At 45.9% G+C, this 20,521-nt stretch overlaps 1 protein-coding gene and 2 long non-coding RNA genes across 4 annotated transcripts in view; 2 read left to right on the plus strand and 1 right to left on the minus strand.

Moving 5' to 3' along the window:
* The window catches only part of LOC310677547, a 161,184-nt gene extending 157,649 nt beyond the window's left edge, over positions 1 to 3,535 (minus strand). The window contains exon 1 of the long non-coding RNA XR_014511262.1: positions 3,445 to 3,535. This is a non-coding gene — a long non-coding RNA (uncharacterized lncRNA). The remainder of the gene's footprint in view (positions 1 to 3,444) is intronic.
* LOC310677550 lies at positions 2,842 to 14,254 on the plus strand. 2 transcript variants are annotated; one of them, XR_014511266.1, is made up of 3 exons: positions 2,842 to 2,952; positions 3,458 to 3,793; positions 11,767 to 14,254. It is a non-coding gene; the product is annotated as an uncharacterized lncRNA (long non-coding RNA). The 2 variants fall into 2 exon arrangements; XR_014511267.1 differs by lacking the exon at positions 3,458 to 3,793 and adding an exon at positions 4,396 to 4,497 and having other exon boundaries at positions 2,848 to 2,952.
* Positions 14,255 to 15,153: 899 nt separating this feature from the next.
* On the plus strand, positions 15,154 to 20,179 carry TMEM254 (transmembrane protein 254). Its single transcript, XM_083440663.1, has 4 exons — positions 15,154 to 15,326; positions 16,807 to 16,910; positions 18,796 to 18,855; positions 20,030 to 20,179. The coding sequence occupies exons 1-4, from the start codon at positions 15,213 to 15,215 to the stop codon at positions 20,145 to 20,147; spliced, it is 396 nt and encodes a 131-aa protein (XP_083296789.1). The 5' UTR covers positions 15,154 to 15,212; the 3' UTR covers positions 20,148 to 20,179.
* Positions 20,180 to 20,521: the final 342 nt, after the last annotated feature.

Here is a 20,521-nt window from a genome sequence, read left to right on the forward strand (position 1 = left end):
ATAAACATGGGCTTAATTTTCCCATAAAAAAAAGTCAGTTGCGCGGTACATGTGGTTCTTGAGATAAAAGGTCATGTCTACTAATGGCTGGATATTCCTGAGACACATTTTAATGTACCAATGGCTTTCTGTCCCTTTCCTTTTGAAGTCTCTGTATCTGAGGCTAGAGTAGGTGGCAATAAATGTGGTGGGAAGTTGCTGGATTTTCTTTGTATGCAAAAGTATATTTGTAGATCCTGCTATAAGTCGATTTAGTAACACTTTTCTGTGTTAAAAAGTTTGGTTTCCATTAATGAGTGTTCCATTTTTTAAAAAAACAGAAGTTTGAGATGGGGATATAAGGTTTAATTGATTTTTCTACCATGAGTGTGTTAAGTTGCTCTCCAAAGCTTTAAAGACATGTAAGTTTAACTTATAAATGCCCATGTTGCAGCCTAAGGCACATACATCTATTAAAAACTTTGTGGGGGGATATTTTGAACACTTTATTTCATTTTCTTGCTCTTAATTCCCTCCACGCCAAGGTTTGTGCTCTGCTGCCTTCAATGAAGCTTTATGGGAGGGTTGCCTGTGAACTAGAGGTACCACTGTATATGCCTGAGGGAAGATAGCCGCGCCCTGTGGTGGCACCTGGGGACCGGCTACCAGATAACTCTGAAGGGCTTCCCTCTCGCCATTGTCTTCCCTTATTACGTTCCCGCAGCACCAGCGCTATAACCAACGTCTTGCTGGGGCAACGGGGGGGGGGGTGTCCTTCCCGCTCCTCTTTCTGGTCCCAACGGCCGCCCATCCCCCACTCCCTCTCGCTTCGCCTCGTAGAATCCAGGTTGGCCTCGCGCCATTTCCCGCCCAAACCGCCGCCGCCTGCCCTGCCCTTTGGCCACTCCTTCCCCTGCGGCGTCACACCATCCGCCCTCCTCCTCCTCCTCCTCCCTGGTCTCCCCGCTTCTCCTCCCTCTCCTCGGTCTCCTCTCCGCTCACTCTTAACACAATGACCCCTCCACCCCACCCCGCAGGGGGGACCCACCCAGGAGGCGAGATAAGGGCATTAGCATGTCTGGCCTCTGAGGAAGGCTGCCCTGCCCCCCCCCCCGCCTTCCCTGCTGCTCCTTTCATTCCTTCATCTTTCTGCTCCCCTCTGGCCCCTCCAGGCTCAGCACGGGGGGGGGGGGGGCTGGGCTGCCCTAAATCCGCCTCTGCTTGGAAGTTTTTTGTTCTCTTTTATTTTTGGTTGATCGTTATTTTTAATTATTATAAATCAAGACAGATCCATTTAGTCAGAAATATGTCCCTCTCAATCCCTACCATTTCATTTACTTTTGTACTACTTTTGAAATGAACCTCACAAAGTGGTTTACATCAATATATCAAAACAATAAGCATCCATTAAAAATGTTATAAAACAGCAAAGGCAAACTGCAAGGGAGAGAAGTTCAATGATTTTAGGATTGTAGCTTTTTAAAATGTAGGCTAGTGGGAGGTTGGATATTATTATTTATTTGTTAAATGTGAACCTCATTTTTGTTCCAAATTGTTGCTCTCTAGACCAGTTTCTACTCATCCAGACCAAATGATTCTGCCACCCTGACCAGTTAATACTTAAACTCTTGAGTATTGGGCCGTGTTCAGAAAGTGGTGGTGGGGGATGAGTGTTCAGACCCCTGGGCCCTCACTTGTGGGGTGCCTCAGGGTTCCGTCCTCTCCCCCATGCTTTTTAACATCTATATGAATCCACTGGGAGAGATCATCAGGAGGTTTGGACTGGGTGTCCATCAATATGCAGACGATACCCAGCTCTACCTCTCTTTTAAATCAGAACCAGTGAAGGCGGTGAAGGTCCTGTGTGAGTGCCTGGAGGCGGTTGGAGGATGGATGGCGGTTAATGGATTGAGGTTGAATCCTGACAAGACAGAAGTACTGTTTTTGGGGGACAGGAGGCGGGCTGGTGTGGAGGACTCCCTGGTCCTGAATAGGGTAACTGTGCCCCTGAAGGACCAGGTGCGCAGCCTGGGAGTCATTCTGGACTCACAGCTGTCCATGGAGGCACAGGTCAATTCTGTATCCAGGGCAGCTGTCTACCAACTCCACCTGGTACGCAGGCTGAGACCCTACCTGCCCGCGGACTGTCTCGCCAGAGTGGTGCATGCTCTTGTTATCTCCCACTTGGACTACTGCAATGCGCTCTACGTGGGGCTACCTTTGAAGGTGACTCGGAAACTACAACTAATCCAGAATGCGGCAGCTAGACTGGTGACTGGGGGCGGCCGCCGAGACCACATAACACCGGTCTTGAAAGACCTACATTGGCTCCCAGTACGTTTCCGAGCACAATTCAAAGTGTTGGTGTTGACCTTTAAAGCCCTAAACGGCCTCGGCCCAGTATACCTGAAGGAGCGTCTCCACCCCCATCGTTCTGCCCGGACACTGAGGTCCAGCTCTGAGGGCCTCCTGGCGGTTCCCTCATTGCGAGAAGCAAAGCTACAGGGAACCAGGCAGAGGGCCTTCTCGGTAGTGGCGCCCGCCCTGTGGAACGCCCTCCCAGCAGATGTCAAAGCGATAAATAACTACCTGACATTTAGAAGACATCTTAAGGCAGCCCTGTTCAGGGAAGTTTTTAATCTGTGATATTTTACTGTATTCTTTGTTTCTATGGAAGCCGCCCAGAGTGGCTGGGGAAACCCAGCCAGATGGGCGGGGTACAAATAATAAATTATTATTATTATTATTATTATTATTGCTTCATCAGTGTGATTACACTATTGACAGAGAACTTTGATCACCATGTTAACATCTATGATGTCGTGAATAGCTCAATCTGAATTGACATTTACATGGATTTGCTGAAGTAATCGTAAGAGAATGATAACTTGGGAAACTGCTTGGCTGTCCTCCAATTGCACTCAGGATAAGAAGAAGACTACAGTGAGGGCAGGCAGATCTCTGAAGCACCAGGTGTGTATCCTTTCTCCTCAAGCTACTTGCCAGCTCAAACACTGCACAGAATTTCCCCCACCAATTGATCTACAATCTATCTTTCCCCTCCAGACTAGATTTGAGTCCCAGGTAGGCTGTTCCTTTCCAGCTCCTACTTCTCCTGGCTCAACCTCTGCCTCCCAGTAAAATTCCGGGCTATTCTTCCTACAGGACACAATACGCTTCACAATACGCTCAGAGTGGAAGTTGTTTTTTCCAGAGCCAACTCTTTCTCCCATTCACTCTTTATACCTCAGCCTGTCTCCTAACCTGTCTCCCTACCTATCTCCCACCCTCTCCAACCACAAATCCAACCCACTTCAACCAACCCTCTCAAACTAACTGTCTCTCCAAAACCTCTCCTTTTAAACTCTCCCTCCTGGAACCCTGGCCAATCAGAGGCTTCCATTCATTAACAATTTGCAGGCAGGAAAAAGAAGAAGAAAGAAACACTTTTCCAGCAAAACCAACTTTTTCACCATAGAGGTTTCTTCAGGGATTTATGTGCTACTGCTTGACCAAAGGGAGCAGGCCCCTGGATACACTTGTCAGCTTTAGCAGCCTGGATGGACAGAGATCAAGAGAGCAAGATGCTGCTTGCAACATTGCAAGGGTCCTGTTCACATCGGCAGACCACAGAAACAGACATTTATCCCACAAAATGTGGGAAGGGCCTGCACTTCCCAGAATAGCTTCCTTTTACTTCTCTTGTGGCTCAGCTGTATTTACAACTGTTCATTTAGCAGAAATGTCACCAGTGAACTGTTTCCCATCACTGCCTCTTCATGGCAGCAAGACATGGAACTAAAGGCATGAAGCAGTACCAGAAAAATTAGCAAGCAATATTAGAGATATTATCACAGTAGTTTACATTTGCATATATATATAAAGAAATTAAAAACAAACACCAGAAGACCATTGCGAGTGATGTGATTTAAATTGCCTGCATAGGCTTGGTGGGACAGAAAAGTTTTCTTCCCATTCATGAGTTCCATATGGATACAAGCATAAGCAAAGAGATGGAAGCTGGAAATGAGCTGATGCAAGAGCCAACAGATCCACTGCAGATTGCTGGCCACTGGGAAAACTTTATTGCAGTGATGGGAAACACTGTAACTTAGTGGTAGAACATGTTTTTTGCATGCAGAAGGTCCCAGGTCCAGCTCCTGGTGTCTCCTGATAAGACTCCCACCTGAAACCCTAGAGAGCTGCTTCACAGTGCTGAAGCAGAACCGTCAAATGGTGAAGTTGTCAGGGACCCTGAGGGTCATCTAGTCCAACCCTCTCCAATGCAGGAAAATGTATTAGGTGGACTACAACTCTAATAATATTTGATTACTGATCATACTGGCTGGAGGTATCTTAATCTTCCCTCCACAAAAATGAGGTTGAAATCAATCCTAGGTGCACTTTTCATTGCAGGATTTAAATGGCAGACCAACAAGGACAGTGTCACTTGCAATAATATCAAACAATGCCTCCACAATTCAACCACCTACCATTTGTGGTTTTTCTTCCACCAAGGTATGTGAAGCTTGGTTGTAAGAATGAAATAACAGTATAAAAAATACTATCTTTTCTTGTAAACTAACACTGTTGCAATATATATGGAGCTATATCAACGGGAAGCTTGCTTTATATCAGTTGTTCAAACTGGCCTCCCCCAGCCCTGATAATTTATATCAGTTGATCCTGAAAGGGGCTGAGGCTCTCAATGACCCAGAGGGTTTGTAGAGTTAGCTTGTTGCTGCAAAGCCAGCAAATATGTGGGAGGAACTGTAAACAGCAGAGGCCAGGAAGATAAGTTCAGATGGTGATAATTATGTTCTTAACAGTCCATTATTAAGAAGGTTGGGGGGCATTTCCTTTCCCTTTGATCTTACTTACAATCCCCTGCAACTCAGGATAATACTTTATACATCTGATATTGGGCTGTAGGTATGCCTAATTTTGATAATTTCTGAAATGACTGTTCTTTTTGGATCTGATCTAGATGCGAAACACTGGGAAATACTGCCCCCTAGTGCTTATTTGTGAATTTAAGGTGCTGTTTATCTGCTTTCTCTTGTTTGCTTGAGCTATCTGGATTTGTTTCTACAGAGGTTATTCAGTGCCCAACAGATTATCCTTATTCCCTGCAGGATTTTGTTGTGTTTCCTAGATGATGGGTTACTAGTAAAGGGCCTCATTCCCAGGCCCAAAGATAAGTGTGCTGCTCATGGGTGTAAGCAAGGGGGGCAGCTGCCTCCCCCCATCAAGCAAAACAATAGAAATACTTAAGTAGCTAACCAATCATGTCGGTTCTGCACCTCCTAACAAAAGTCCTGCCCCCCCCCCCCCACAAAAATCCAGGCTACGCCCATGGTGCTGCCTTCAACAATGCTTCATTTTTAGAAAAGAGAGGTCATGTTTGCTTGGGGACCATGCCACCTGACTTCTTCACTCTTAAATAAATATGGATAGGTTGCGACTGCTCAAGGGTAAAAGAACAATCTGCACACGCACAGAAAAACTCTTCTTGTAGTTATTACCTATGACAGAACAGTGTGTAGTGGTTAGAATGCATGGAGACATGGGTTCAAGCGCTAACTGAGCCACGAAGATCACTGGGTAGACTTAAGCCACTTATAGCTCAGCCTAACCTACCTCAGGAAATTTTTGTGAAGATAAATGGGGATGAGGGACAGATAGACAGACAGAGACAGACATACATAATATAATATAATATAATATAATATAATATAATATAATATAATATAATATAATATAATATAATAAAATTGAATAAAATTGAATAAAATTGAATAAAATTGAATAAATAAATAAATAAATATTAAATTTTATGTAACCTGGCATTGGTTTGTTAAAAAATTGGAAAACTAATAAATATTATTTGGCAGATAAATAAATGCTCTGGAAACCCAGATTCTGGAGCGGCAGATATTAAGACAATCTCTTCCAACATAAAAAGTTAAGGAAACTGTATCAGTTTGTAAGAAGAGCAATCTGTCTTGCAGAAGTTGCCATTGATTCCAAGTCTCATATTGCTGGTATAGCAGAGCCTCATGACACGGCAAATTGCTGTCTGTCAATTAGCATTTCCACAGTGCATCTACACAGTTGTGTGCTGGCTGCAATGTATTGCTGAGTTAGCCCAGTCTGATGCTGCGAAAACTCATTGGACCACATCAGTGAGGCCAAGAGGGGGCTACTAAATTTGGACTAAATTTGCCTTGGCCATCCTGTTAGATGAGCTTTGTTGGGAGAGTGATGAGGTGCAACATTGTGGCTTCAGCAGTCTCTCACATTGGCTTTTGATACCATCAGCCATGGCATCCTCCTGGTCTGTCTACAGAAGATGGGTCCCTGGAGCATAAATCTGCACTGGTTCCAGTCTTGAGATAATGGGCAATTCCAGAAGACAGAATTGGATGAGTGTTTCTCAACCCTCTGTCTCTTCAGCTGTGGGGTGCTGCAGGGCACGATATGTCTCCAGTGGTGTTTAAAATCCATATGAAGCTATTGGGACTAGAGAATTATGTGAAAGGCAATGCATTAATTGATAAAATAGTGTACATTCAATACCCGGTCTTGAAAGCTTTTTCTGTGGCTCACTTTAAACCATGCCAACCTATAGCTGATTATCCCTAACACCATGTTATATAAGTAAATAATTGTTTTTATAATGTACATTTTGATTAGATTATATCTATGGAGTAAAAAGAATGCTAGAATTGCAAAGTTGGAAGGGACCCTGAAGGTCATCTAGGCCAATCCCCTCCAATTCAGGAGTCTCAACTAAAGCATCCAATTCCTGCAATAAATGTAATCTCTTTAGCAAAAAACCCCACAATCCTCTCTCACTTCTCAGAGAAGCTTCTATAGAGATAAAACCCTTTCCCTTCTGAGCTCTTAACTGTTCTTATCAATCCAAACTTAGTGCATAGCTGTGCAGCAAAAAATATGGTGAATTAGAGTAATTAATTATTGCTGTGCCATCATAAATGAGGGAGGCCTTGCCAATTTTGTGGATAAGGCAGCGGTCAATTTGAATGCCCACTTCTCTTCTCACCTGCTCCCCTAGTCGCACTTGTGGATGTGGCAACATGTGGATTCCAAATCATGTGTGGGGAACATATTAAAGAATGTAACCAAGGACATAATTTCTTTATCGGAAACTCAACATACAATTCCATTGTTTCCTCTTTCTGTCAGCTTTTTGACATCCAATAGACTTGATTTGAGCAGAAAGAAGAGTTTGCATTTGATATCCCGCTTTATCACTAACCTGAAGGCGTCTCAAAGCAGCTAACATTCTCCTTTCCCTTCCTCCCCCACAACAAACACTCTGTGAGGTGAATGGGGCTGAGAGACTTCAGAGAAGTGTAATTAGCCCAAGGTCACCCAGCAGCTGCATGTGGAGCAGAGGGGAAGCGAACCCGGTTCCCCAGATTACCAGTCTACCACTCTTAACCACTACACCACACTGGCTCGGGATGTTTTAAAATTATTTCTTCCTATCCTAAAATTCATAGGAGACTCTTTGTATCTGTTTCCATACCCCACCACCACCCTTAATCTTGCCTCTGGGTCAATGCCAAGCAGATGGGGATCCAAACAAGTCCAGAAGGGGAGGAAGGGAAGTGGGAAGGATTACCCACATTTGCCAGCAGCTCCTCACACATCATGGAATGCAAGTCCAGAAGATTCTCTGACATTCCTGAATAGCCTGTGGGCTGATTTGCCACTGAAGGGAGGAGACTGAAAAGCCCCTACACAGACATGGTGTCTGTGACAGAAAAGTTGGTTCCACAAGTATTTCTTTTTACTTTTATCTCCTGTCAGCAAATGGTTAAAGAACAGCAGCCTCTGATTGGACTGCTTTCCCTGATGCTCCTGGATAAATTCCAATCTAGTTGGATGAAGGGCACTCTCAGAAAATTGGCCACATATGGTCTCTCCCCAGAGTATTTATTAAGTCTAGAAAGGGGAAGGGCCAAGAACATAATTAAAGAAAGACTCAGGGACACTGAAGTCCAAAATGACTTTAGTCAACTTCCGATAACTCACAAACTCCTATTCGATTCCCAAAGCCCCCATCTAGCAAACTATCTCAAAGTTCTACATAATGCTAAACACCGATGGGCATTTACCAGGGCCCGCTTTAACGCTCTCCCTTCAGCTCTTCTAGAGGGAAGATACAACAAAATACCGTTCGAACAAAGATTATGTCCCTGTAACAGCAACGGAAGGGACGCAGGTGGCGCTGTGGGTAAAAGCCTCAGTGCCTAGGGCTTGCCGATCGAAAGGTCGGTGGTTCGAATCCCCGCGGCGGGGTGCGCTCCCGTTGCTCGGTCCCAGCGCCTGCCAACCTAGCAGTTCGAAAGCACTCTTGGGTGCAAGTAGATAAATAGGGACCGCTTACTGGCGGGAAGGTAAACGGCGTTTCCGTGTGCTGCGCTGGCTCGCCAGAGCAGTGTTGTCATGCTGGCCACGTGACCCGGAAGTGTCTTCGGACAGCGCTGGCCCCTGGCCTCTTGAGTGAGATGGGCGCACAACCCTAGAGTCTGTCAAGACTGGCCCGTACGGGCAGGGGTACCTTTACCTAACAGCAACGAAATTGAAACCATTGGGCATGTCATCTTATACTGCCCATTATATCGAGACTCAAGAGCTGATCGAGCCGATTCTGAGGAAAATACCTCGTAGCACAGACGACACCTATATCAGACACCTCTTAGCTGACAAAGACCCCGAAATCAACAGGCCTGTAGCGAAGTACTGTTACATTGCAACAAGAATAAGATGAGCAATGATGACAGCAACGGAGTTCAAATTGCAAACATCGAAGGAATGATAATAAACAGTAGTGACATTTGAACTGAACCCTTAAAACCTTAAGGGTCGAGACCTGGTCATAAACATAAGCTCCAATTCTTTTGATCTGGCCATGTCTCCACTGTTGTCTGTGGTGCAGTGGTGCTTGTATTGCCATGTTTTATTTTATTTTTATGGATTGCTTGCTGGTCATTGACCGTATTAAAGATATTTGATTTTGATTGGCTGAGGTTCCAGGAGGAAGAGAGTTTGTAAGGTTGGTTTAGAGTTGTGGTTGTGGAGGGGGATGGAAGTGAGGTTGGAAAGGTTGGGAGTTAGGTTAGGAGACAGGTTGAAATATAGAGTGCTAAGGAGGGAGAGTTGGTTCAGGAGAAAACATCCACTCCGAGTGTACAGAGAAAGACTGAGTGTAATGTCTTGCAGGAGTAATAGGACTGTATCTTGCTGGGAGACTGAGGGAGAGACAGGAGTAGCTGAAAAGGGATCAGTCTACTTAGGTCTCTAGCTAGTCTGGAGGGGAGAGACTCTTCTGGAAAGAGACTCCCCAAACCCAGTTAAGGAAGTGGGGTTGTGAGCCCTTAAGACTATTACTGAAAGTTACCTCAGGAGTTGGATTTGTTAAAGGGGTGGGTACCAGAAGGAAAGGGACGCGGGTGGCGCTGTGGGTTAAACCACAAAGCCTAGGACTTGCCGATCAGAAAGTCGGCGGTTCGAATCCCCGTGACGGGGTGAGCTCCCGCTGCTCGGTCCCTGCTCCTGCCAACCTAGCAGTTCAAAAGCACGTCAAAGTGCAAGTAGATAAATAGGTACCACTCTGGCGGGAAGGTAAACGCCGTTTCCATGCGCTACTCTGGTTCACCAGAAGCGGCTTAGTCATGCTGGCCACATGACCCGGAGGCTGCACGCCGGCTCCCTCGGCCAATAAAGCGAGATGAGCACCGCAATCCCTGAGTCGGTCATGACTGGACCTAATGGTCAGGGGTCCCTTTACCTTTACCTTTTTACCGGAAGGAAAGTGCCGCCTCAGAAAGGAACCAAACTAAAAAGCCAAAACCTCTGTGAAACAAATTCAGAAAACTAGCTTATTAATTCTGAAGTGACCTAAGTTTCTCCACATGTATTATAATACCTTGTTTTAAAATAAATCTTTATTGTTGTTTTAAAAACATCTGCTTGAGACTCCAGCTTATTGGTTATCCCCCCACACCAAGGTCCCCCACAGGATACTCTGGGATAGTTAGCATTTGTTTTAAGGGTTGTTCGGGGAAATATATGTAAGAGAGAGCAGGCAAGTCGGCGCGAGTGGTAACTGAGGCACCGAGCTTGTCGCAGTGTCCTCCATTTCAGGCTTAATACAGTGGTTGTAAAAGGTGCGGCACGCCACACTGTTGTTGCAGGAAGGGGTGGCAAGAGCAGCAGGAAAATTCAAGGACAATCAAAGAAACATTTAAATATTTCAGTGTAGTATAGTATCAAAATACCAGTACTTGACTGGAGAAACCACCACTCGTTTATTTCCTTTTTTACTCCTTGCTCCCCCTCCTCATCCTGCCCCCAAGGAGAAGCAAACCAGGGCAAGGCTTTCATATTGTGCTTTAGTTCCCTGCAGCTTTGGCTGGGTTAAGGTCATCTGCAGACCTGCAGCCTGGGAGCACCAGGCCCCATCCTTCCGAGAGCAACAGGTTTCTAGAAACAAGCAGTTTTGTGTCTGTGTAGCCCAGAAGCCCAAATTCTGAACGTAATTATTGGCATGATATTTGAGAGAAGAGGGCGCGGGATAAGTAGTTCCCCACATGGCTTGTCTTCCCTCAGGAGCGCTGACTCCTAGGGGCCAGAGCCCTTTGAGCCCCCCACAATATTTGTTAGTGTTGGGCCCCCTCAATGTTTGGACGCTCCTCACAGCTCCCAGTCCATAGCATTCCTCAAGTGAGGCAGGTGAAGGACAAGGTAGAGGAGCAAATGGATGGGAACAGTTGCAAATGCCCTGCCTTATACTGTATTGAGAAATGATAACATCTCCTGCCTAGTGGACAACGTGAGAGGGAACATTCCTACAGGTGAGTCCCTTCAGCTCACTCATCATCATGCAAAAGGCTTTGGGGAGAAATTGGCAGCCCAGGAGATGTGTTCCATGTTCTTCCTCCAGAAAGGATACACGTTCCCCCCAGTTCTCATCCCACCCTTTCCTTCCCTGGGCTGAATCGTACACTGGAAGCTCAGCAGGACTTAGATCTGGGTGTTTTATTAGTAAAGAGGCATGCACGTTGACAGCAGAATGCAGATAATGAATTGATATTTTTTTAAAGGAAGGATGGATGCATACCAGCAAGGAAAGAACAGCCTAGCTCAACCTGGATTTAAACAGCTCACTCTCTCATTCAGGGATGCTTCAGCTGCTCTTCCTCATGTATCATTCCCCTCTTACTCCGACTAGAGAACTAGTCTTTTTCAGGACTGTGTCTTCAATTGCACTTATGTATAAAGGTAAAGGGACCTGTGACCATTAGGTCCAGTAGTGGCCGACTCTGGGGTTGGCAGGAGCAGGGACTGAACAGCAGGAGCTCCCCCTGTTGTGGGGATTTGAACCACTGACCTTCTGATTGGCAAGTCCTAGGCTCTGTGGTTTAACCCACAGCGCCACCCGTGTCCCGCACTTACGTATAAGTATACTTAAAAACAACAACAAGGAGGAAATGTTTCTCATTTGTGGGTGTTGCATTGCATCAACAGCATGTCCCATTGCATCAGCAGCTAAAGACATTTTAATCTTTTCGCTCTGATGAATGTTAAAAAAAAAAAAAATTCTCTAAGAATCAGACCACTGCATGTAGCAACTTTGAAGGCACAAGGTCCAGCCTCGTGCCAAGTTGTAATCCCTCTCAAAATTACACCTTCACATTCTGATGCAATGATAATCCTATTATCTGATTAATTCATCCTTTCATTTCCTCTTAGTTAGATGCAGATCTTCTGGGAACAAATTCAGACAGCTCCAGCAGATTGCTCCTCTCTGCAACATGCTGCTCAGGTAACGAAAATGCCCACACAGATGCAACATTGCAACAGGCAGCTCTTGCAAAACTTCACTATTGGTCTCTTCTGCTCAAACAGCTGGAGACTATCTCCACATGCAAGGGAAGTCCCTAACTCACCAAGGGCTTGAGACCCATCAGCTACCCTCCCCTGGTTTAGCTAGCCAGTCAAAGCCATTCCCAGGGTGTTGCTGCTGTCGCATGCTGACGGCTTCTAGGAGCCACAGGTGAGAGCTGAGTGCAGGATGGGGACCAAAGGTGGGCAATCTATCCCAGAAGGAGCATGATGTGTCCTCCACCAGAGGTCCTACCCTCCTCCAACACTCCACACACGAGTAAATAACCACTTAATATGTTTATTCCAAAATTTCATTGTAGGTCATTAATTCCTGTAGGGAGGTGAAATAGATTTAGTAATCATTAATATTAAGTAAGTAATCAACCAAGTCACATCAGGCTAAAGCACAGAGCCTTATTTTTTTTTTACAAAAGGCTGCATGTTTCCCTCTGCTACCACTACAGCATAGAATGAAGTTGAGGTTGGTTGGGCTCAGCAACAGCAAGCCTTCTCATTGAAAGTCAAGTAGCAACTAATTACTATGCATGTCCTCCTAGAGAATATGTAATTTACATTCATGTACATACGTTCTGAAAATATATGCATGGGGAAACAGTTGTGAGCAATTTAAATTGAAACTTCCCCTGTGCTTTAAATTGCAGTAATAGCAATATACTTAAAATGTGCGAAGCATTGCGTAACATTATGAGAAACAAATCTAGATGGCCCAAGCATGCAATCCACCTACACTTCTGGACTGCAGACACACCATACATTTAATGGTCCTTTAAAACAATCCTGGGACCCATAAGGGTGCCAGGAATTGTAGCTCCGTGAGGGGATAAATGGCTGCTTCTAGCATTCTTTGGCCAAGACAATGTGCTTACCCCTGCTTTTCGGAGGGAGGCAGCTGCCAGATCAGCAGAGCCTGGCACTTGTGATATTCTGGCACCAGGTCCCTCCCACTCCGCTCCATCACGGCAGCCCTTTTTCTGGCTTCTCTGGAAAATGTGACATGCAGGAAGCCAGAACTTTTGACTCATTTCGTGTGCTAGAAATGATGAGGACAAAATGTGACGGACGCGACGGCACTTTTTTCTCTCATGCCGTTGGGCCCGCTCTCACTTAGATAAATTGCCCCCACCTCACTGGACAACCCTTTACCTGAAGGTTTCTTTCCCTTTTCCCTTAAAATTTCTAGCCCCAGAGTATGCTGCGAAGGAGCTTTGTGAAGGGGTAACTAGTAAGTTGGAGTCTCAGACAGGTTTTCTTTAAATAAACAATAAAGATTTCTTTAAGGCAAGATAGTATATAACACAAATGGATTTAACTTAGGTTAGTTCAGAAATACAGTGTGATTTCACTTTAAATTTGTCCTCAGTTGTTTGTGCATTATTGGTTTGGTTCTTTTTTCTGGTGATACTTTCTTTCAGTTACCCAACCCCTTTAACAATCCTGCTCCTGAGGTACTTTAAGTAATACAGTGGTACCTCTGGTTACAAACTTAACTCGTTCGGAGGTCTATTCTAATAATAATAATAATAATTTATTATTTATACTATGCCCATCTGGCTGGGCTTCCCTAGCCACTCTGGGTGGCTTCCAAAAAATATTAAAATACTGTAATACATCAAACATTAAAAGCTTCCCTAAACAAGGCTGCCTTCAGATGTAGACCACAGGGCTCTCCACACTCCCTCCCTTCACTGGGTCTAGGAGTTTCTTCTTCTCCTTAGAAGAATCTCTCCCCTCCAGACTAGGTTTGAGTCCCAAGTAGGCTGTTCCTTTCCAGCTCCTACTTCTCCTGGCTCAACCACTGCCTCCCAGTAAAATTCCGGTCTATTCCTCCTACAGGACACCACACTCTGTCCTTCACAATACGCTCAGAGTGGAAGCTGTTTTTTCCAGAGCCAACTCTTTCTCCCATTCACTTTTCATAGCTCAGCCTGTCTCCTAACCTGTCTCCCTACCTTTCTCCCACCCTCACCAACCACAATTCCAACCCACTTCAACCAACCCTCTCATCAAACTAACTGTCTCTCCAAAACCTCTCCTTTTAAACTCTCCCTCCTGGAACCATGGCCAGTCAGAGGCTGCCATTCATTAACAATTTGAGGCAAGAAAATAAAAAGAAGAAAAAAACACACTTGTTGATCCAACCTGTCCAGCAAAAGCAACCTTTTTGACCCACAAAACCTGGCCCATTTTTTGAGAAGGAAGAGAAGGCAAACCAGAAGCAGGTGTTGAATGGTTTCTTTAAATATAAGGCTCATTATTGTTTCACAAGATGTGTGTGTCTTTAAGGGCCAGAGCAAATAACATGACCTAGTTTTACTGCTGTGAAGCAGTTTAGCAGGTGTTAAGTTATGTTAATTAAACACGTAGCTCTCTCAATACCCTGATGGATGGGTCATGCTTATTGATATATTGTAATTTAGTGTAAAAGGAGTTTTTGTTTTGTTATTAAAACCTACCAAAGGTTACTTTTGCGTTTCTTGAAATGTGTGGTCTCCCCAGCACGCCTTCTGCAGAGCAACTAATCTGCAAAATAGCCAACAGCAAGAGGGGTCAAGCACTGGGCACTGGAAAGGGCAAGAAGAGCAGACAATCAGCACATTAGGGATGGGGACTCGGTGAGTGTGCAAACTCCAGAAAGGCGAATGAGTGGGTGGTGATTTTGTGTGAATGAGGTGCGCATGGCACTACTGCACCACCACGGGCAGGTCAGCTGGTAGCGAATGGGACTCTTAATCTGAGGGTCGTGGGTCCAAGCTCCACGCTCCCTGCTCTGCAGGTGGGGGGGGGGCTAGATGATCCTCAGGGTCCCTTGCAATTGTACGATTCTACGATCCCCCCTCTTGTCTCGCTTGTCACTGTGCTGAATTGTGGCACAATGGGTCAGTGCCCTGTTAACCAGAAGTCGAGCCCACGCAGGGACGGCTTTCGGCGGGATTCCTGCACTGCAGGCGGGGTTGGACTAGATGACCCTTGGGGACCTCTTCCAACTCTCCAATTGTGCGAATTGCCGCCAGCAGTTTCCCACAAAGCATCGCGCTCGCGGTTGCCCGAGATACGCGAGAGGAGAAAAGCAGCAGGCAGCAGCGCGGAGCCCGCGGCAGTGAGCCCCCCCCCCCCGGTTTCCCTCCTAATCCAGCCCTCCTCCTCCCCGCGCCTGCGCTGAGCGTAACAACAGGGCCCTCTCTGTGACGCGGGCGGCGTATGCAAATACGGCGCCGTCGCCACGCCTCTCCGGAGCGCTTGTTTGGGGCTGCTCGCAAGAGGCGGCGGGAACAGATCCGATCGCCGAAGAGATGAGGAGGGTGGCGGGCTCGATGGACTCCCAGGCCGAGCACCGCGCCGATTACTTCCGACGCTCCAACCTGTTCGTAGTGGTGGCGATCTTGGTCGGCCTGATCTACTACGGGGTGAGCGCAGCCTCCCTGGAGGCTCCCGGGGCACCTGGTGCGGGGAAGCGCGGGGCGCCACGGCTCCAAGGGGCACCCGGGGGGGGGGGACGTGCGGGGATCATAGTCATAGCTGCCAACTTTTCCCTTTTCTTGCGAGGAATCGTATTCGGAATAAGGGAATTTCCCTTTTAAAAAGGGAAACGTTGACAGCTAGGATCATAGTTCAACCCGCGCCCCATTGAGTTCAGTGGGCATTACTCCACTGCAGCTGGGCACAGGGTAGAAGCCTCAAGCAGGTGTTTAAACTCTTCCACTGAAATGAATGGGTGGGGGAAAAACAAAACAAACCCCGGAATCTTGAGTTATCTTCTGCTGCTCTGAAATAGAGGCCATTTTTCTTGTTTCTGTCTCTCACCCCCACTCAAAGGTTTTTGGGAGCTGAATCCCTGATTGGAGTCCAGTATAAATATGTTTTCCGCCGTAGTGCACTTTTAGTGCATTTCGTGAAGACAGCCTGCTTTAATGCATAGCACACACTGTACTGGTGAGGTTTATTCTGGAAGTACATTATATGATAATTGTGATTTATTTTTGTAGGGGAATCTAGACCGAGATCTCATCAGCTGTGGGCTTTCTTGCCTAAGTCCAGTGTTTCAGGGTCCTCCACACCCTGCATTGTAAAATGCAATGGTCAGAACCTTTTTCAGCCGTGGGCTGGTCCACCATCCCTCAGACCATGTGGTGGGCTGGACTATTTTTTTGGGGGGGGGGAATGAACAAATTATTCCCACAAATAACCCAGAGATGCATTTTAAATAAAAGCACACATTCTACTCATGTAAAAGCACCAGGCAGGCCCCACAAATGACCCAGAGATGTATTTTAAATAAAAGGACACATTCTACTCATGTAAAAACACACTGATTCCTGGACCGTCTGTGGCTCAGATTTAGAAGGCGATTGGGCTGGATCTGGCCCAGGGGCCTTAGGTTGCCTACCCCTGGTCAAATGGCTGCTAATTTCTGGATTGTGCCACATTGTATTGATGTCCCCGAATTTCATATATTATTTATGGATACTGGGGGATAAACACAAAAGTTGTGAATTCTGATGTTGCAGGATGATGGGTTATGTTGACACGTATATACAGTGGTACCTCGGGTTACATATGCTTCAGGTTAAATACGTCTCAGGTTACAGACTCCGCTAACCCAGAAATATTACCTCGGGTTAAGAACTTTGCTTCAGGATGAGAACAGAAATTGTGCTCCGGTGGTGCAGCAGCAGCAGCGGGAGGCCCCATTAGCTATAGTGGTGCTTCAGGTTAAGAACAGACCTTCGGAACAAATTAAGTACGTAACCAGAGGTACCACTGTATGCCGCTTAGGAATTTGGAATATTAAGTGGCTGAAGTAAAGCTGAAGTAAATAAAACAGTACCTCCTGTATGCTTACTTAAATGTGTATCTCTTTCTCCCCTCCCCCTCTGCACACCTCAGTGGGCAGTCTTTTCACCCTCAACAATCCCCTATGGCCTTCTGGGACCATTAGGCACCTTCACTAAATATTTGGTGGAAAAGCATAAAACTCTTCTCAATATCGGGTAAGCTGAATTCTCATCTTCCACCTGTTCACATTCCTTCTGCTCACCCAACAGTGGGGATTTTGGGGGTGGGTGGGAGGGTGAGTAATATAATATGCGGCCATATGTATGTGTTTCCCCTTGCATATTGGGAGGGACAAGTGAAATGTAAGAGCAAGCTACAGTCAAGCAATGTATTTGAGATTATAGAGTCATAGAATTGTAGAGTTTCTAACAATGGACCCAGGGCCTCATTCTTTTCTCTTCCTTCCTTTTTAACTGTAAAAACCAGTCCGGCACATGTGTGAAGGGTGGATCGGGACAGGCTGTCTAGCCTTTGTTCCTCTTCCTCTGGTAGTTTTCCAGCCCATAATTATCTCCCCTGAGCACTTTTGTCACCTGGGTTAAAGCATAGCTGTCAACTTACAGATTTTGGGACCAGCAGCCTCGAAAATAAGGGATCAGCAGCCAAAATAAGGGATTTTGGCTTAGCTTAGACACAAATCCCGCACTCATGGAGCCATGCTGCTTGGGCTGCGACTGACTGTGTTTTGCAGGGGGTTGGACTAGATGATCCTAAGGGTCTACAACTCCCACCAAAGAAGAGTGGCAGACAAAACAGATGAACGACGTCGAGATGGCAAAGCTTACAGGCAGAATTAGAAACCAGGAAGAGGACCTCTTTAATAAATAATGGGGAAAGTTTATAATTTATTTGAAAAGCTATTGTAAAGAGTTACATACATTGGTAAGATTGACAGAAAACTTGTACTAAAAATTTGAACTATGGATGGACAAATGATTTATAAAAATAGAGTTATGAAAGGGATGCAGAGGGGGAAATCACTACATTACGATGCTGCACTGGTTGGAGGGTATGCTAAGCAGTTCCATCGGCCCTTCCCTGCCTGAGAGAGAGAGACTCTCGCCCATGCCGCCCGTGAGCCCAGCATGAGGCGGTTGTGGCGCAGCAGCGGCGGCTGAAGTGCCGCCCTTCTGTGTCCCTCCCCATCCCCTCCTCTTCCTCCTCCCTCAGGCCGCCTCCTCAGCCGCCTCTGCTGCCTCCGGCTTTCCTTGGCAGCGCGGCAGAAGTCTCGCAAGAGGGGCTGCCTGCCCACCACCCGCCACCTGTCTCCTCACAATGTGCCCCTGAGGGGGGAAAGGGAGAGACGAAGACACGGCAGCTCGTGTGCTCGCTCTCTCGAGGTGGAGGACCCCGAGCCGCTGCTTCCCTCCTGAGCCGGGCGAGCATGAAACCCGGGAAATTTAAGGGACATCATCAATCCGGAACAGCAGCGGGAAACGGCGCTGGGATAAGGGAGTTTCCTGCCAAATAAGGGACGGTTGACAGCTATGGGTTAAAGAGCAGCTCCATACATGCCTTACTCCACTTGGACCGTTGTAGTGTTTCTGGTCTGGTTTAGGCTATGCGTAACTTGTTATTAGAAATATGCACGTTAATATAAAGGGCAGGGCAGAATGATTGCCTGCTTTTTGAAAACACCATTCCTGCACCTGAACTTTATTCAGCATGCAAGTAGTACAGAGGGAGTAGTACAGAGGGAGCCATACAATAAGACAAGCTGATCTTTGGTACCCTTTAGAGGCAGTGGCATGAGAGGCAGATAGAGCCTATGGCAGAGCCTGTTGTGTGTTTCTCTTGCACAAGCCATGCTTACCGAAATGAACAGGCATTGCACAAAGCATATTTGTGTTGCTTCAGTGAACTCCTGTCCATTTCACAAGGGCTTGCATGAGAAATAACAGGGTTGTGTCCCCTGTTAATTAGCTGGTGATTGGGAATGTGTTTGGCTTTCCCTCTGGGAATACCTAAATGTTTTGGGCTAACCCTTATCTTGCTTTAATTTACGTCAGTTACAAATGGTGTTATTTTCCTTCCTTTCAGATATTTAATTACCTGGTTAATCCACATCGGGGAAGCATTATATGCCCTCAAGCTATGCAAGTAAGCTATTTTTATTTTATTTTGGGTCTCTCTTCTACCTCCACCTCCCTCTGCAGTCTCCTAAACAGCAGATAGCATGGCAAAGCTGTGTCTGGGCTTGTGAGCTGGTTTTCTGGGTACGGATATGGGGTGTTGTAGGAAATGCATGAGCACTCCATCTCACTGCCTTAAGTGGTATGGAAGTGACACACACGTGTTAATAATCTTCACATCCTATCTGCAAGAATTGGGTCTAAAGTAAATTCTGTCAAGGACCGACTTCAGAGCTGTTGTTGAATTTGCTTTTTAAAAACCAACCAGTGCTTTCCAACATTGAACCAATGAGGTGTGCTGTGCATTGGAACCCAACCCAACCCAACCCAGCTGTGGCAGGTGAACTTACCCTGATCCTTTTGTCAGGTTTCTTAAAAAATAATAATAAAGGCGCTGGCACTAGTTTATACAGCTGAGCTGCCTTATACATCTGAGGACCAGGATTCCTAAAAGGCTGTCTTGCACCTTATATATACACCTTATGGTTGCATTCTGCAGGAGAGGGCCTCTTGCAGATACCATCTCATCAGGAGATCTGCTCCGTATAATGCGGGAACTGGACCTTAAATTTTGGTGGCACCTACCCCTGAGAACTCTGTCTATTGTCTTTTAGGCACCTCTTAAAGACCTTCCTCTTCTAAGAAGCCTTTTAATCAGAATTTTATCCTGGCCCTTATCTGCATTGTGTTTATATATGCCTTTATTGTTGATGATTTTGTATTGTTAATTGCTCTGGGATGTATAAATGAAGTAAGCAAAATAAAAGAACATAAAAGAAGCACAAGAAGGAGCCAGTGACTGTGTGAGTAGGCTGGTCTGTGTGAGTGCCAGTAGAGGAGTAACAATATGATAGTTCTAAATCCCAGATATATGCACTTGGATTCAAAACCCTGTTTGGAGGTTATCTGGAACAAGTGATTGCATTGCTGATACCTTTCCTTCATTGGTGTATCACATGCCACTCTGGAAAGTTCCCTGAAGGATTCTGGTGAGGGAGCAGGGGTGTGGATGACAGCCCAACTTCAGTTTCCGCCCATCCTCCAAGCGGCTGAGGGCAAAATAGACATCTATCTACTTAACTTGGATTTTAAGTAATACATGCAGAAATGTCAGGCTTTATCTGTCTGTCTCTTCACTGCAGGATGAAAGGCATCACAGACCCTTCAACTCAGCGGTTGTGGTTTGTTCAAACATTTTTCTTTGGAATAGGATCTCTCTACTTTTTGTTGACCTACAACCCCCAGAAGAAAAGCTGGTGAAGGATTCAGCCAGAAGAGATGGTTCCAACACATTCTAGCTTTGGGGTATATTTTTCAGCGAGAGGGATGGGTGTATTCCTAAATAATTTTTGTGCGTTCAGAAGTGTGGCAATCTTCTCTTTCACTTGGAAAGAGAAATTTCTTTCAGACGTTTCCTCTGCAGGTTTTGCAGCTGTGGGCAAAGCAAGGAAACTAGCTTGTGACAATGGGGGATGGAGCCTTTCTTTTTAGATCAAGGAAATAAAGCCAGTTCTTAATGGTCAGGACCAAAATGCCAACACTCACAAGATATCTGCATAGGACCAATTTAAAATAGGGGTGTCAAACAGAGCAAGCACAGAGCAACCTATAGTCTCTACTTCTCAGGTCTAACA

Source organism: Podarcis tiliguerta, assembly GCF_965153285.1.
Source record: "Podarcis tiliguerta genome assembly, chromosome: 5".
Classification (NCBI taxonomy): domain Eukaryota; kingdom Metazoa; phylum Chordata; class Lepidosauria; order Squamata; family Lacertidae; genus Podarcis; species Podarcis tiliguerta.